The sequence below is a fragment of the Monomorium pharaonis genome, chromosome 2, assembly GCF_013373865.1.
Source record: "Monomorium pharaonis isolate MP-MQ-018 chromosome 2, ASM1337386v2, whole genome shotgun sequence".
NCBI lineage: Eukaryota > Metazoa > Arthropoda > Insecta > Hymenoptera > Formicidae > Monomorium > Monomorium pharaonis.
Genome location: NC_050468.1, coordinates 1,364,896 through 1,380,886, shown reverse-complemented (window position 1 = coordinate 1,380,886; position 15,991 = coordinate 1,364,896). Strand labels below are relative to the sequence as shown.

Here is a 15,991-nt window from a genome sequence, read left to right as displayed (position 1 = left end):
ACTATATATTGATATGATAAATCGCTGTCATTCGTGATATGATCGTTTTTGACAGAATAAAAAATAAATGTAATATGCCTGTAAATCGTACGGTTAATAATTTCTTATAAGAAGAAAAGTCTCGTAGATCCGATGAGAAGTGCGCGTTCGTTGTCGAATATCGTTCGTGTCATTTTTTCCATTCACCTTTAACGCGTACATTTTCGCTCTGAGTCCAACGAACTTAGTCATTATCGCGCCGTTGTTCTCGTCCTTCATTAGCCCAGGAACTTTCTTATTCGCAAGAGGCATACCGTATGCATTGTCAATCGGATAATCGCTCATGTTGAACCTTGTGATATCGCGTTTTATATTTTCATATACGTCGTCGCACTCAATGTGGTACACGAGACTATCAGTATTTGTGTACATCACTCTAGATTTGTCATGGTACAGCGGTAGCATGTACTCGTAATGAAATTACAAGCAAATTTTCGATATGTCCAATATACACATACCTACATAAATCGGCTTGTTGAATTTCACCTTAAGTTTTCGGAGTTCGACAGCAATTAAATTTTCTGAAAAAATAGTACGACTGTGAAAACTTCGTTTAGCGATCATTGCCTCCGCACCATACCGTCCTTTCCACTTTGTCAAAAGTTTTACATCGATATGATTTCGTACATTTTCCATAGTTTTCCCGAATACGGCATTATTCATCAATTTGTACAAATTTTTCTCAAAATCGTTTTTCGCCAGGGTACGAAATTGTGTGTTTAGCTCTATATAATTGCAAAGCCATGCGGATTAAACGAATTGTAATACACGGTAAATTTGTGTTACGCAGAGACCGTGACGCATGCATTGCTGCAAGTTGCGATAGTGAATGATGTACTGCTTCTTATCGTGCAAGATCGCTAGAAGTTTATATTCTCGCTTGCCGGGCGGTTTATCGCGCGTCGGACAGAACGGTAGGTCAGTGTGTCGATCGTGCAAATGTTGTGGATATTCCAGATCGACTTCGAAAATGTACCCTGTGGGTGAATCAACAGCGATCGCATTCACATTAAAATTAGAAACGTCTTCGACCCATCGAAATTCTCCATAGGGCATTGCTGACACATTGCCCATCCGTATAAATTGTTCACGTCGAAATACATAAGGTATGACGATGGTTTCGATTGGTCATACGTCTGCATGTACTTGTTGTTAGCCTGCGCATATCTGCCGGAACATCGACTCAGACCTCTGCGTATACCGCGCTCGATAAACATTACCATATCGATGTCGATGAGCAACTCGAAATTGACACGCGTATATTTAAGCATTGCGTCCCACGTGAATCCCGGTAATGTATAGTAATGCGCGAGGTCGAGACCGTAACTTTCGACACATTTATTACGAAAATTTTCAAAAACGTCGGCTAACAACAATACATCCGTTTTCAAATACAGATTGCTGTATTCGCCCAGCGTTCGAATAGAGAACCGATCCTATACGTTCTTGGCATGCACGTAATCGCTCTCGGACACGGTATCACCCGTCAACGAACTAAAGAACGATTCGCGAGATGGTAAACGCGTTTCCTCCAACTTCTCGACGCAGTCAACGTACTCGTACCGGAATATGCCTTTACGAGTCAATAAATCAAATTCTTCGTTAGATAAATTTGAAAATTTATAACGTACAATTTTGAGTTTCTCTTTACCGAGAAATGACGCCAATTTTTCAAGACTGGAATTGAGAAATTTATATGAATCTATGAATCGTAATTTTATGTGATTGTGTGGGTCTAATTTATGAGCAGTACCTATAACATGCTTCGTAAAAGAAATATATTTTTCTTTTGTAATGGGAAGTACGTCGATATTCCCCTTAAATGCTGTAGCCATTTCTTTGATAATGAAGTGCGAATCGTATCCGGATAATTTATGGAAAATGACCAATATGTACAACACATTTTGATAACATAAGTTACAAAGCAAATGCGCGGGACCGCGATAACGACCGGTGAGGTGACAATGATCACGCACTCGTGTATCATCCGATGCAAACGGCTTATCACAAATATGACACCGCATCGCGCTACGATATGCCTCCCATTGCTCTTTCGATAAAGTTTCCATGGGGACATTAGCAGATAAAGTTAATTTTACACGATGCGCTAATTCTTCTAGTTGTTTAGCAAACCGATACAATCTTCATTGCGACGAAACCGATACCCCGATAACGCATCGTCGTACGAACAATGTATGTAATATGCTATACTAAATACTTGATGATGCTGGTACGATGTTTCCATATCCTCCTTTTCCGTCTTCTTCAATGTACACTCCAAGTCCGCGTAGACGACAAACGGCACACGGTCCTTATTGTTAATGTTGCGGAAGCTCAACCATTTCTCGTCTTCAGCAGGTAGTTCGATAACGCAGTTGTTCATCTTTTGACAGTCCACGCTGTGGGCATCTAACTTTTCCTTTGAATTAAAGTAATGTAGACACCTGCAAAAACATAAAGATATTTTTTTTATTTTTAATTTATATATTTGTGCATGCGTAGGGTAAACGCGATCGCACGGAGAGAATGCCAGGATCCGTCCCGATAGAGACGCGAAGCGAGTGATGAGGAATGCGGTAGGTTCACGGAGGGTGATAGGAAGAAAAAGGAGGCGATGGTGTCACTCACACTTTAATTATTTATTAAAAAATTTAGCCTCTCGAATTTCTTAATGTCTTTTAACTCAATTGAAAACTGAATGTCACTGAAATTCAAAACGTTTGTATAATGGGGGTACGATGACTCCCTATCATGGGTTTCTGCAGGATATAAAACGGCTACCACCGACCATGCGAAGCATGCATTGTCCATTGATTTCACATTAACAACCGCATGCTTTGTCACTATTTCTCGCGGTAATGTAACGTGACATCCTGCGCGCATAGAATTGTATTTATTTACATTTACAATCAAATTCTGTATACGCAACAGCGCCCACTCATTATCGCGTTCTTGAAATTCCTCGAGCGATGCTAACGTGGGCTCGATAACGCACCGCTCATACCACTCATCCAAGTCTGATGTTCTAAAGAGATCACTGTTTTTTGTAGTAATACTTTTATTGGCACGTTTGTCGCCCGTTACAAATACACCATTAAACGCGGTGTTCACTTTCACAGAGTTGTGTCTTTCGATAGCGTCCCGCACTCGCTCGAGTACTATACCACCAGCGTCTTCTAAAAACCTTCGCAGTTCAATATAGTTCGCATTGATAACCGCACCTGTCAGAACGCGATTCTCGAACGCGGTGTCAATCTCTCGCCACACGAGTCTGTTCGCGTTGTCACTCGCGTAATTACCACCGACGTGTACGAAACGTCTTTGCAGTCGTGTTTTTTCACTTGCGAGTCGCGCGATTCTCGCCACCAAAGATTGTCTTTGTCCAACGTTGAGTCGAGGACGCTTGACGCGGCTATGTTCCTCAAGTCGTTCAATGCACTCGTCGCACCGTTGCAACCACTCAAAACACTCACCCAAGGTAGCGACCCTGTCAATTTGGTCCAACAGCTCGTGTTCTTCTTGCTCGAAATGTGCCATTTTTTTAAATACTGTTTTTTTCAACAATTATTAATAAGTCTTTACACTGTGCAAATCGGACACAAATTACTGGGAATCATTACAAACATGGGCTGTCTGCAATTTGAGCAATATTTTCCATCCAGCCTACCGAACTCATTAGTAATATGTTTAATAAAGCGTACATTATTCCAAAATCGGTGTCCGCTATTCGCATAATGCATTCGGCACATACCGAATATGTGCCACCCGTGGTGTAATAAAAGTATATACCACAGTGTTTCGATCTTACGGTTATGGCGCGCACTTCCGCAGGTGTCAAATGTTTCTCAACGGCATCGATATAATCCTCGCTGTTCTCGCAATGTCTATCACTTCGACATTATCTATGATGTCTACAAGTTCCACCATTACTTTATTGGAAGTCATTTTTTCACGTCGCACTGATTCGCTCGCATCTTAAACTTCACGGCGACTGTGCGATCGTGCATTTCCTGATCATTTATATACTTCCTATAACCCTTTGTCTGCCTTTATCTCAACCAGAACATTGGCATTCGCCATTTTGTTTTTTATTTATATAATTTCAAAGCAAGCTTCTAGTTCTGCGAACAACTGGATATTAGTGCTAAACCACGAATCGCATCCCTCGTAGCGATTGAGGTGTCGGTGCAACAAACGTCTTTTATTTCTCCATCCTATACCACTTCTCAAGTTTTCACATTATTTTGTTTTCGATGGATTTCAAGAGTATCTTCTCCCATGACTACGCGTCTCATAAATTAGCAGCCGATAAAAAATTATAACATTGTTGTTTACAAATTTTAACCGTTTGGACAATACATTTCGTCTATCGCTGATAGCAGAGAATTTCAAACATCTTTTTTCCAACGACTTTCCCCTCCCCGTATCTACTCTTTGTATATTTCATTTTTTATCCCTTTTGTCTCAATCGAAGCATTCGTCATTTTTGTTTTTAACTATACAATTTCACAACGAGCCACACAAGCAACTATCGGGTATTGGTACTAAACCGCGAATCGCATCCCTTCCACGAATCGCATCCCTTTACAAATCGTAACAGTTGAAACGTGGGTCGGCACGACAAACGTTTCTTATTTTGAATCATACACTTTTTAGATTTTTTGTATTATTTTGTCTTCAGTAGGTTTCAAAGGTATCTTCTTCCGCGACTATGCACATTGTTCCCCCTCATAAGTCCGCGCCGACACAGAAAATCATAGCGTTCCTATTTACAAAATTTTATCTGTTGTGGCGACACATTTTGTCTATCACTAATAACAAAGAGTATGATTATTCTCATGACTTCCCCTCCCTACGTTTTCCCTTATTAATATCATGAGCGTGGTGTGAGTAAAAACGTGCAAAAAAATATGTATGCGGTGAGTGAGAGTGAGAGCGCGCGAGAGAATGCTAGACCGCATCCCTTATTTACAAGTCGTATAGATCGAAGCGTTGGCGCTATCTTATCTAACGTCTAAATAACTTACGGGTGATGAAAGATTCCGTTACGTACGCAGCATCTCGCACATAAGAAAGGCGTACTTATTCATTATCAGTCAGTCTCGAGTTGTCCACCCATCGGGACGGACATTTCCGCGTCGGGACGGGCGTTTCCGCGAATTCAGTTTTTTACGCGTGTGAAAATTATACATGCTGTGGGCGTGTTGTTCGCTCGCAGTTGAGTTGTACGCAGAGGAATATGGTGCGTGAAGAGAAGTACGCTGGTTTCTCCTTAAATAAATAGGTTATTCTATATGTATATTTTGTACAGAGTCTTTATGTTTGTAATTTGTTTGGTGGCCCTGACAAGGGCCGATTGTGTAGCTGGATCTTTAAGCCTCCCGCGGTCTCCAAGCTATTGGTGGTTGAGCTTTTGTCACCCGTACTCCACTGGCGTTGTTGTTTTCGTCCAGGGATAGTGTGGATGTTATCTCAGGAACCTGGTCGTCTGCGGCTCTCTTTCGCTTGGAAGATCGTATTTCCTTCTGCTTGGCAGCGTGTTTCTTTCTACGAAGGCATCCTGTCGGCTTGTCGCGGGACTAACTGCCTTTCGTTGGCGTCCTGGCCTGATCCGTGCTGCTGCCTTCGTGTTGCGTACCGTGGTCCCTGGTTGCTGGTAGGGCGATGGTCTGCGTCGCTTGATTCTCCCAGGTCGTGTCCTCCGTCTGGGTACCTCTGGTGGTGATCTCCCTTGCCAGGCTCTCCAACAAGTCCGGTAGCAGGTACCGGGGCGAAGTATAGCGCCAAATCCGTGGGTCGTCGGCGGCCAATAGTACCCTCGGCGGTCTGGTTCTTCGTAGTGGTGGAATCACAGCGATTGCGGGGTCGCACGGCTGCTCCTTGGTAGCCAGCGTGCTCGCTAGTGTTGTATACGAGAGACGACAATATCTTCGTATCAGCAAAAAGGACTCGAGTGCGAGTACGCAAAGAGTAATTCGTTCGCCTTTCCGTGCTCCTTATAAAGCCCAGAAGTCGTCATCTTACTCCTGAGATAAGATGGCCTCTGGTGGCGTCCGCGCGCACTTCACTTTCCTTACAGTCGAAATTCTTACTGTGTCAGACGGGTTGCGCGGCTGTTAGGCGTTTTTGGAAATTCTTACAGCGTCGGACGGGTTGCGCGGCTGTTAGGCGCTTGGTGTGGTGACTAACGGTTTGTGTCGCCACAGTCAAAAATTTGTTTATATATTATATTGTTTAATTTGAAATATGTAGAATTTAATACTAAATTTACTGCAATTAAAAATTTATTGAGAGAAATTTGCGTGTTACGTGAGATCAAATTACATCTTTTCATAATGCTTTTTTCTACTTCGTTTATAAGAATATTTGTAAAGTGACACAACGTCCATTGATACTAATATAAAATCCGCATTTATGTATGTACCATTCAATTTTTTGACTAATTCTAAACTACTTTTTACATTTGCTTCAGGGATCTCAATGTTGTTATGTATAATCTTGTTTAAATGCTTTGTAATATTATAAAGTAGACTATTGACAGATGACAATGATTCTGTATGGATTATTTGGTTTGTGAATTTTTGACAATCCATAGGCTCTAAGAATAATATCATCTGTGGTCATTAGATATCGATATGTGCGGTCTTCTATTTATTCTTTATGTTTCTAGACAACAAAATACAAAGATTGTTGGTTAATTTTCTAGTTGGATCTTTGCTGCATACAGTATAGATGTATTGGTCAGAGAACATATCTTCTATTTTATGATATATTCTACTTTGTTAAGTGCAACAGTAATATTACCCTTGTCTGCCCTAGTGACTAGTACATCTGGATGTTTATTTATGAATTTATTCGTATATTTTATACATAAAAAAAATTTTGTCATTGTTGTTACAATTGATCGTCTTTTTGATCAGTTTATTAACAATTGGAACTGTCTCATTTCTAACATGCTTGGAATTCTTCGCTAAACTTGTCAATATTTTTTTGATATTTGAAAGTTGTCCCTCTTGTATCAGTCATAGGTAAATTAACTCGGTCTCTCAATTACAATAACAACTCGTCAGAAATTAACGTACCAGAAAGATTTACTAACCAATTTTATTTATTTATATCTGTTTGTGTTCTAAATTAATCAAGTGTTATAGTAATTATGTAGTCTTGTAAATTGTTATTAGTATTGATTGGGTCCATCATTGTTTGATCTTTGGTTACAAAGGAAATGGGTTTAATCTCATTAAAAATTTTTTTATTATAATTGTAAGTAACCCATTTCAGTTTCATTTTCAATTTTTAATTTTTAAGGTACCACAATCTGTTTATTTGAAATGTTCTTATAATAATAAATTGTACAATTAGGAAATAACACCTGGCGTTAGCTCTATAAGCATTTTTCTTAACCATAGTTTTTTTTATTTAACAAAGTAAATTATTTATATTAAAAAATATATGATATAAAATGTTTCATAATTTATACAATTTCAGATTATACCAGAATATTGTCTTGAACAAGAAGCAAAGATGACATCATCGAAGAAAATCTCCGACTCTACATTGAACAGCTCATTATGTATTTATAAATTTTCACAATCATTGAAGCAGAAAAAATTTATTATATTATTTTTTTGATTCTTATTATCTATTTATAAGTCTATTAAAATTCATAAATAACAGTAATATGTTTATATATATATATATATATATATATATATATATATATATATATATGAATTACGAATGAAACTATGCACGCGCATGTGTATTAAATCCTGCCTTTATTCCAGCCTTATTATTTTTTAATTTTTTACTTAATTAAAATTATGTAGTTTTTATTAAATTATAAACAGATTTGATTTTTTAAGTCTCACATTATATTTTTTATATTTTTTCCTGTCGTATTTTTCTTAATTTATTATTTTACATAATGTAATTAAATATTAACAAATTTTTTAAGTCCAGAAATATTATAAAATTGATTTTGAAAAGTAACTTGGTTTAGGTATTTATAGAAAATATGTGCAACAACTTTATCATATATAGTTTTTTCTTTTAATAAACCACGCGAAGTTTAAAATTATTCCGTCATTAATTCTTTGTCAATTGTTTCAATACCAGCATTTTGAGCGATAATATAAAATAGGATAATAAAAAATTAGAATTTAAGATGAGATTCAATTGTTTTTCTTTAAAAAAAGAACAACGAAGGAAATCTCTAAAAAAATGTTTTTTATTAACTCTAGAAGACAAATCTGGGGTGCCTTATCATCACAATTAAAATTTATACCAGAACGTGCAGTGCTTCATAGGTAAGAAGTTGTGAGAATATACAAATTTCTACACACATTATTTATTCAACCAAATACATTTACTGAAGTTCTTTATTTTTGAAGTACTTTATTCCTCATATTATATCTCATTTGAATCATAACAAAACCTCAATTTCTTTTTTTGTTGTTATGACACCTATCCTATATGCAGTAATTCAGTTCTTATTGCACATGACCACTACGCGCCTACATCACACACACACACACACGCGCGCGCGTCATGGCACCCATACTCACTGCGCCGAACCGCTAAGATTCTCACAGATTATGGGCCCAGAGGAATTGCTCAAGATGCAGATACCAATAAAGAAGCTAACCTCAAAAAATTTCGAGAGCTGGTACATACGCATTAACCACTTCGTCAGCATTGACGCCATATGGCGCGGAAAATATGTGTGCCCCAGGGGGCATTGACACCTTATGGCATACATCGTTTATTTTTTAATTGGCTAGATCGATTTGCATGAAAATTGATATCCAAAAGTTTTTTGTGTCACTGAATATGAATCCAAGGTCCAAACTCCAAAATTCAAAATGGCGGACCCAAAATGGCAAACCCAAAATAATCAAAATTTTTTTATTGTTATGAAAGCTGGTATCTAGGGGTTTTTGGATCGCTGAGTACGAATCCAAAGTTAAAACTCCAAAATTCAATATGGCGGACCCAAAATAAACCCAAATTTAGCAATTCAAAAACCTCTGTATTGTGAATTTTATCCAAATAAATTAAAATATTTTTGGTCCGCCATATTAAATCCACCATTTTGAATTTTAAAATTCTATGTCTGATTCGTAATCAGCGACCCCGAAAGCTTTCAGATATAAAGTATCTTTGAATTGCGATTACTTTTTTTTCTTGCTCACAGGGGCACGGACCGTGAAATTTCGCCTGCCAACGAAGTGGTTAAGGCATTACTTGCCAGTAAACAAATAAGCGAGGTCCTGGAAGATAACTATTTTGTCCAAGGAACGACAGAATACGCTACATTCCAGAAAAACGACAGGACAGGTATGACAATTATTATACAGACAGTCAGCGACCAATATTTGAGACTGATAAAAAATAAGCCGTACAGATATTAAAAGACTGTCTCGAAAGAACTAGTGCGCTTGGTAGACTATATGTGTGTCGCGAATTCCAATCGATGAAACACGAAATACGAGATAATCTCTCAACATTTATAGTAAAATTTGACAGCTGCGTGGAACGCATGGAAACCAGCGGGCTCACGGTGAGTGAGGAGGAAAAGATAATTCAGCTGCTGATGGCAATGCCAGCGGAATTCAATAGCGTGATCACGGCAATCGAGACGATGGCAGCCAGAGGCAATACCATCTCAGTCAAATTCGTAAAGAACCGCCTTCTCGACAAGAATGTAAAACTGAAAAGGGGAATACATCAAACCAAAGGCGCGACGTAGCGTTCCTAACCTGCTGTCACTGTGGCAAGAAAAGGCATTTCAAGAGAGACTGTCGGCATAGAAATGACAACAGAAGACGATCGGGGATTCAACGACCAGGAGTACAAAGAGAGGCGTACAGAAGGCGTCAATAATGCCTTCCTACACGAAATAAACCGCATTCGGGGTCAGTAACAACTAGGCGCATCTCATCTAGCTATTCGTGCATCATAACTGTTAGTCTAAAAAGATATTATTTCCAAATGGTATGCATGCACATTCTCAACAGCTTTGAGTGCACTTTGCAAAATATTGCATCATGTAGTTAAGATATAAATAATAATTTATGCTAATTTAATATATATAATCTAAGCAGTATATATTGTTAAAAAAATAAGAAGATTAAAATAATATAAATTATAGAAAAACCCAATAAAAATTTTTTTATACAAAATATATATAAATATATATAATTATACACAAAATGTCCATATATTTTTATATTAACTTATTTTCTGTTAGTCTAAAAAGATTATTTCCAAATGGTGTGCACGCACATTCTTAACAACTTTAAATGCACTTTGCAAAATATTGCATCATGTAATTAAAAGATAAATAATAATTTATACTAATTTAGTACATATAATCTAAGCAGTATATATTGTTAAAAAAATAAGTAGATTAAAAATTTTTATTTAGTATAAAATAATAATAATCATACTGAAATGACGAATTAAAAAGATAATTTTTCTACTGTTCTGTTCTGTATATATTACATTGCGTGTGATATTTACGTGACCATGATAATTTTTTTTTTAATTTAATTTAAACCCATTATGATTATAATTTATAATATACAGATTAATGCAAGATTAAGAAGAACTGCAGAACAAAATAAAAATATTGTTGAATCAGTTAACGAAATCCTTTCAATGCTACTGCAACAGTTTTCGTCTCACCGTGCTTTCCAAAATTAGAAAATTATTATTGCGTAAAAAAAAATTATAGAATAGAATAGACTTTATTGCGTCTCAATTACGGGGTATACAAGGCGCTTTTTTCACGGAGCGTTCCCGAACCGTTCACATACATAGCCCCTCTACTCCCGAACCGACCTGGCCATATGCGACCCTTACAATCTGTTACCCCCCACCCCTCTCGCACGCCCCTCCTCCACCCCCCTCCTTCTCCTCTCTGACCACTCCTCCTCTCTCTCTTTCCATTTCTTCTCTGCTATCTTCTTTAACCTTTCCTCCTCGATCCTCTCTTTCCTTTTTCATCCTGGGACTTCTCCTCCACTTTCTCTCCTGTCTTTCTCTGCTCTCTCTGCTTCACCTTCTCCATTCTCCTCATGCTTTCTCTTCTTCCCTCCTGCTTCTCCTCCTTCTCCTTCTATCCAAGTCTTCTCTCATTTCCATGTCTCTCTCCCTACCATCCTCCGTCTCTTCCTAAGAACATAAAACATATATTATAGTTATATCCTCCATCTCCTCTCCCCTTTAATTCCCTTCTCCCTTTTCTTCTCCCTATCCTATTTCCCACTTTTCTTTCCTTTTATTCCATACCCATTCTATCCCGTCCACCCACATACTCCTATTCCCTACATATACTTTCTTTCCCTTATTCCTCTCTTCATTTGCCCTTTCAAGCATCCTCCACCTGGTTTTTCTCTCCTCTATTGTCAAATCCTCATCTAACCTCACCTCCCAGCGACTCTTAATCTCAGCCCTCCTCTCTAACAACCAGTCTCTATCCTCTTCCCTCACCACCTCCGTAATCACCACTATCGTCCCTCTTTCCCCCACTCTTTCCGTCACCATCCCTATCTCCACCTCCCTTCCCATTTCCCTCTTTATGATCCCCTCTATTATCGCCTTTCTTTCTATCGCCCCCTCCCCCTCCACCCCTCTCCATATTATGTTTTTTCTTCTCACCTCCCTTATTCTTCTCTCCTTCTCTGCTCCCCTCACCCTTTCCCATCCCTCTTTCTCCGCTCTCTCTCTCATCCTTTTCTCCATTTCCCTTTCCACCCTTTTCCATGCCTCTACCCCCCTTCCCCCTTTACTGCCACTATCCCCATTCCCCTCCCCTTCCTCCTCCTCTGCTCTCCTTGCGCTCTTCTTCTCCTCCCTGCCAGCTCCTCCTGCCTGTCCTCCTTCCACTCTCCTACCATTCTGGCTGCTTCCTTCTCACTTCTCTCCTCGCCCCCTCGCCTCTCCTCCTTTTCTTTTCGTCTCCTGCCACCAGCTCTCCTCGTCTCTGTCCTTCCGCCTTTTCCCTTCCTCTCCTCTCTCTTCTCTTCTTCTCTCGTACTCGCCATCCCCTATCTTCTCCTCCCTCTTCTCTTCATCTGACTGTTCATCTCCTTTTCCCCTTCCTTCTTCTCTATCGTCCTGTCCGTTCCTCTTCTTCCTCATTTCTCTTTTTTCTTCGTCACCGTCCTGCTGCGTTTCCTCCTTTCCGTTGCTTCTTCTTGCTCCCCGCATACTCCTCATCTCCTCCTTCTCTCCTGTTTCCTCTTCTTCCCGTCTCAGACCTTCTCCTTCCAGCGCCTCTAACCTCTCTTCCAAGCCTCTTAACCTCTCTCTGCCTTCCCTTAGCCCCCTTGTCACTTGCCACTTTAATTTCCTTAACTCTCTTCCCAGCTCTTCCATCCTCACTTCCTCCCTTACTTCTCTCTTCTCACCACTATTCCTCTCCTCTGTACCCGGCACTTTCTTTCCCTTCACACTTTCTCTTTATCTTTCTTACTTTGCAAACGCTCCTTCCTCTCGTGTGTCAAAATCACATCTATCGTCATGTGCCATCGATGGACCACGTGTGCGGAACTCCGCGTTCCCAAACACGCTACCATCATGCCTGACATTCTTGCCAACTTTACTCTGTTTCCACACTGCCACTCTCCTCCTTCCACCAGATAACTCTCCTCTTCTTCTTCACGTCTTCGTTACCGCATCACCGCGCCCGCACCGCCATCTGCCTTCCTCTCCCTCGATACTCTCCTCTGAATTGTATCTCTCTAGCGCCCTCTCTCTGACCTCTTCTTCTCGTTTGCTGCCTCCATCTTCCCTGCTTTCTTCTCTCGCTACTCTCGAAACATTCCCCGATACCTCCATCCTTATATCTTCTCACCTCCGTCTTCTTTTCACTTCCCTCCAATTACCCGTTCGTTTCCCGATCTCCTCTTCCCGCATTTCCACTTCTTTCCTTCCTCTCTCTCACTTTTCACCTGCACAACACCTTTCACTCCGGAGCTCTCCGTAATACTTCTACTCTTATCCACGCCATTTTTCCCCCTAAAAAAAAAAAAAAATTATCATGGTCACGTAAATATCACACGCAATGTATTGTACAGAACAGAACAGTAGAAAAATTACCTTTTTAATCCATCATTTTAGTATGATTATTATTTTATACTAAATAAAAATTTTATAGAAAATAAGTTAATATAGAAATATATAAACATTTTATGTATAATTAATATTTATATATATTTTGTATTAAAAATTTTCATTAGTCTCTATAATTTGTATTATTTTAATCTACTTATTTTTTTAACAATATATACTGCTTAGATTATATATACTAAATTAGTATAAATTATTATTTATCTTTTAATTACATGATGCAATATTTTGCAAAGTGCATTTAAAGTTGTTGAGAATGTACGTGCATACCATTTGGAAATAATATCTTTTTAGACTAACAGTCATGATGCACGAATAGCTAGATGAGATGCGCTTAGTTGTTACTGACCCCGAATGCGACTTATTTCGTGTAGGAAGGCATTATTGACGTCTTCTGTATAAGCGGAGGGCGATCACCTGAAAGGCATGACAGGCACTACAAGCAGAGGGACAAACAAAACTCATGACGAAGCGATTAAAAAAAATCAAACGAAAAAGCGCACCGCGGAAGCTCATGATAAAAAAGATGTCACATTTTGCTCACAAATAGACACGGCATGCAATGTTGCAAAAAACGTAGATGTACACTTTGTACTTGACTCGGGCGCAAACCACCATATGACCAGGAACTATTTAATTATACGCACAACCAAAGAAAACTGGAGAAACCAATTATCGTAAAAATCGCAAAGGCGAATTACACAATTATAGTATCTGAAATAGAGGAAAGAAAGCTGAGATATAAGGAACGACCTATACAACTGATAGACGTACTATGCGCAGCTCAACTAAAGTGCAATCTCGTATCCATCAGAAGACTGGAGGCAAAAGGATTTCAGGTTGAATTCAAGAATAGATCCGGGCATATATACAGAGAGGATGAGCTAATTGCACAAACCCAGGCCAGCAATAATCTGTACAACATTAAATTCGAAACGACGGCGCACAATTGGACAAACCTGACGTTGGACGGCGATCAAGAGCTGTGGCACCGACGTCTAGGGCACTTATGCATAATAAAAACAGGCGGTGTATGCAGGACATGCATTAAGGCCAAGCTAAGCAAGCAACCACACACGGCTGAAGTCGAAGCACTCGTAAAAATTCACGCCGGTCTGTGTGGTCTTATAAGCCCGATAGGCATCAACGGAGAGAAGTACTTCCTGACGATTGTAGACTACTCACACTTTATGGTCGTATATCTAATTCAGAACAAGAATGAGGTATATGAAAAACTAGAGGCGTACAAGCATAAATATGAGAATAAGTTCGGAAGGCAGATCAAGGTGATCAGATGCGATGCAGGAATTGAATTTGTAAACAAAGCAATGAGAAAAACATTCAAAAATGTCGAGTTCGAGATAACGCCGCCATACACTCATGCACTTAATGGTGTAGCCGAACATGCTAACTGAACAATAACTGAAATAGCGAGAGCAATAATTATTGACAAAAACACTAAAAAATACTTATGGCCATACGCAGTCATGTACACCGCATACATGTGGAATCGCCCATCAAACAAAACCATAGACAATGACATCCCAGTGAGAAGAGCCAAGGTAGAAGTCAACTATAAGAAGATAAAAACCTTTCGATGTGAAGTCTATAGCCTCGTTGAAAGCCAATTTCGGAACCGATTTGACAGCAAAATCAAGAGGAAGAAACTAGTCGGGATTACGAACACCGGGTACAAAGTTTACAATCCTACGAACAGGAAAGTATATACACAATCGGACATTAAGTTTATAGAAACGGACGAGAGTGAAACACGATTGTAGAGCTCAAACCTGAGAAGCAATCCACAAGCGATTGCAACGGCGAAAAGGCGCACATAAAGGTACAAGAAAGACACAAGGTTGAAAAAAGTGAACGCGAGGACGAACAGAGCGAAACAAACGGAGCCTACGAGGAGAACATTATCGGAGCTAAGCAGAGCACCACTGGAAAGGTACGGGGACTACCGTGCATACCTAACAGAAATAGAAGAGATGAAGAAAACCTGATGTACGATGAAGCGTTAAAGAAAGGATGGGACGATACTATAAGAGATAAGACGAATAATATACTGCAGAACCAGACATGGGAACTCATAGAAGATGAAGGCCAACCGCAGATAGATACTTTATGGAAATTTAAAACTAAAGTAAATCCAGATGGAAAAGAAATAAAGAAAGCAAGATTAGTTGCAAGAGGATGCAAGCAAAATAAAAATAAGAGCAATTACGCACATATACCAAGCTCAACTGCAATAAAGACTTTTCTAGCGATCGTCGCAAACAGGCAACTCAAGATGGACGTCAAAGCTGCTTAGCCTGAACAGCCACCTGAGTGAAGACGTATATATGAAGCTACCGATAAGATTCCGTGCCGAAAGGAAACTATGTAAGCTAAAAAGGGCAATCTGGACTCAGGCAAGCGTCACAAGCGTGGATTACAGAGTTTGAATTGTTCATGAAAGAAAACAAGTTCTCAAGCTTAGAAGTAGAAACTTATCTATATAGGAGAGAATCAACGGATGGAATAAGTGCTACCTACGTGCTAAACTACGTTGATGACATTTTAATAGTATCATCATTGACTACGAACATCGAAGAGTTTAAGACGAAAATTAAACAGCAACATAAGACAAGAAAAATAAAAGAGATAAAAAGATTTATTTGGTTAGAAATTAATTGAGCACAAGACTACATTACAATCTCGCAGGTAGGCCACATTAAGAAACTGCTGAAGGTCAGTGGACTAGAAATGGCGAAGCCGAAAAGCAACCCCATGGAGCCAAAGACAAAATACAACAGTACAGGACTTAACTCAT

At 39.2% G+C, this 15,991-nt stretch overlaps 1 protein-coding gene and 1 long non-coding RNA gene across 7 annotated transcripts in view; both read left to right on the top strand.

Moving 5' to 3' along the window:
- The window catches only part of LOC105832304, a 591,095-nt gene that overhangs the window by 559,460 nt on the left and 15,644 nt on the right, over positions 1-15,991 (top strand). Inside the window, exon 6 of one of the 6 annotated variants that reach the window (XM_036282912.1) lies at positions 7,528-7,654. The exons of the other annotated variants lie outside the window; for them this stretch is intronic. Within the exon in view, the coding sequence (XP_036138805.1) occupies position 7,528 (1 nt within the window). The 3' untranslated portion in view covers positions 7,529-7,654. Of the gene's footprint in view, positions 1-7,527; positions 7,655-15,991 lie in introns of those variants that run through there. 6 annotated transcript variants of the gene reach the window in all.
- On the top strand, positions 8,050-10,771 carry LOC118644402. The gene is made up of 2 exons (XR_004962214.1): positions 8,050-9,378; positions 9,555-10,771. It is a non-coding gene; the product is annotated as an uncharacterized LOC118644402 (long non-coding RNA).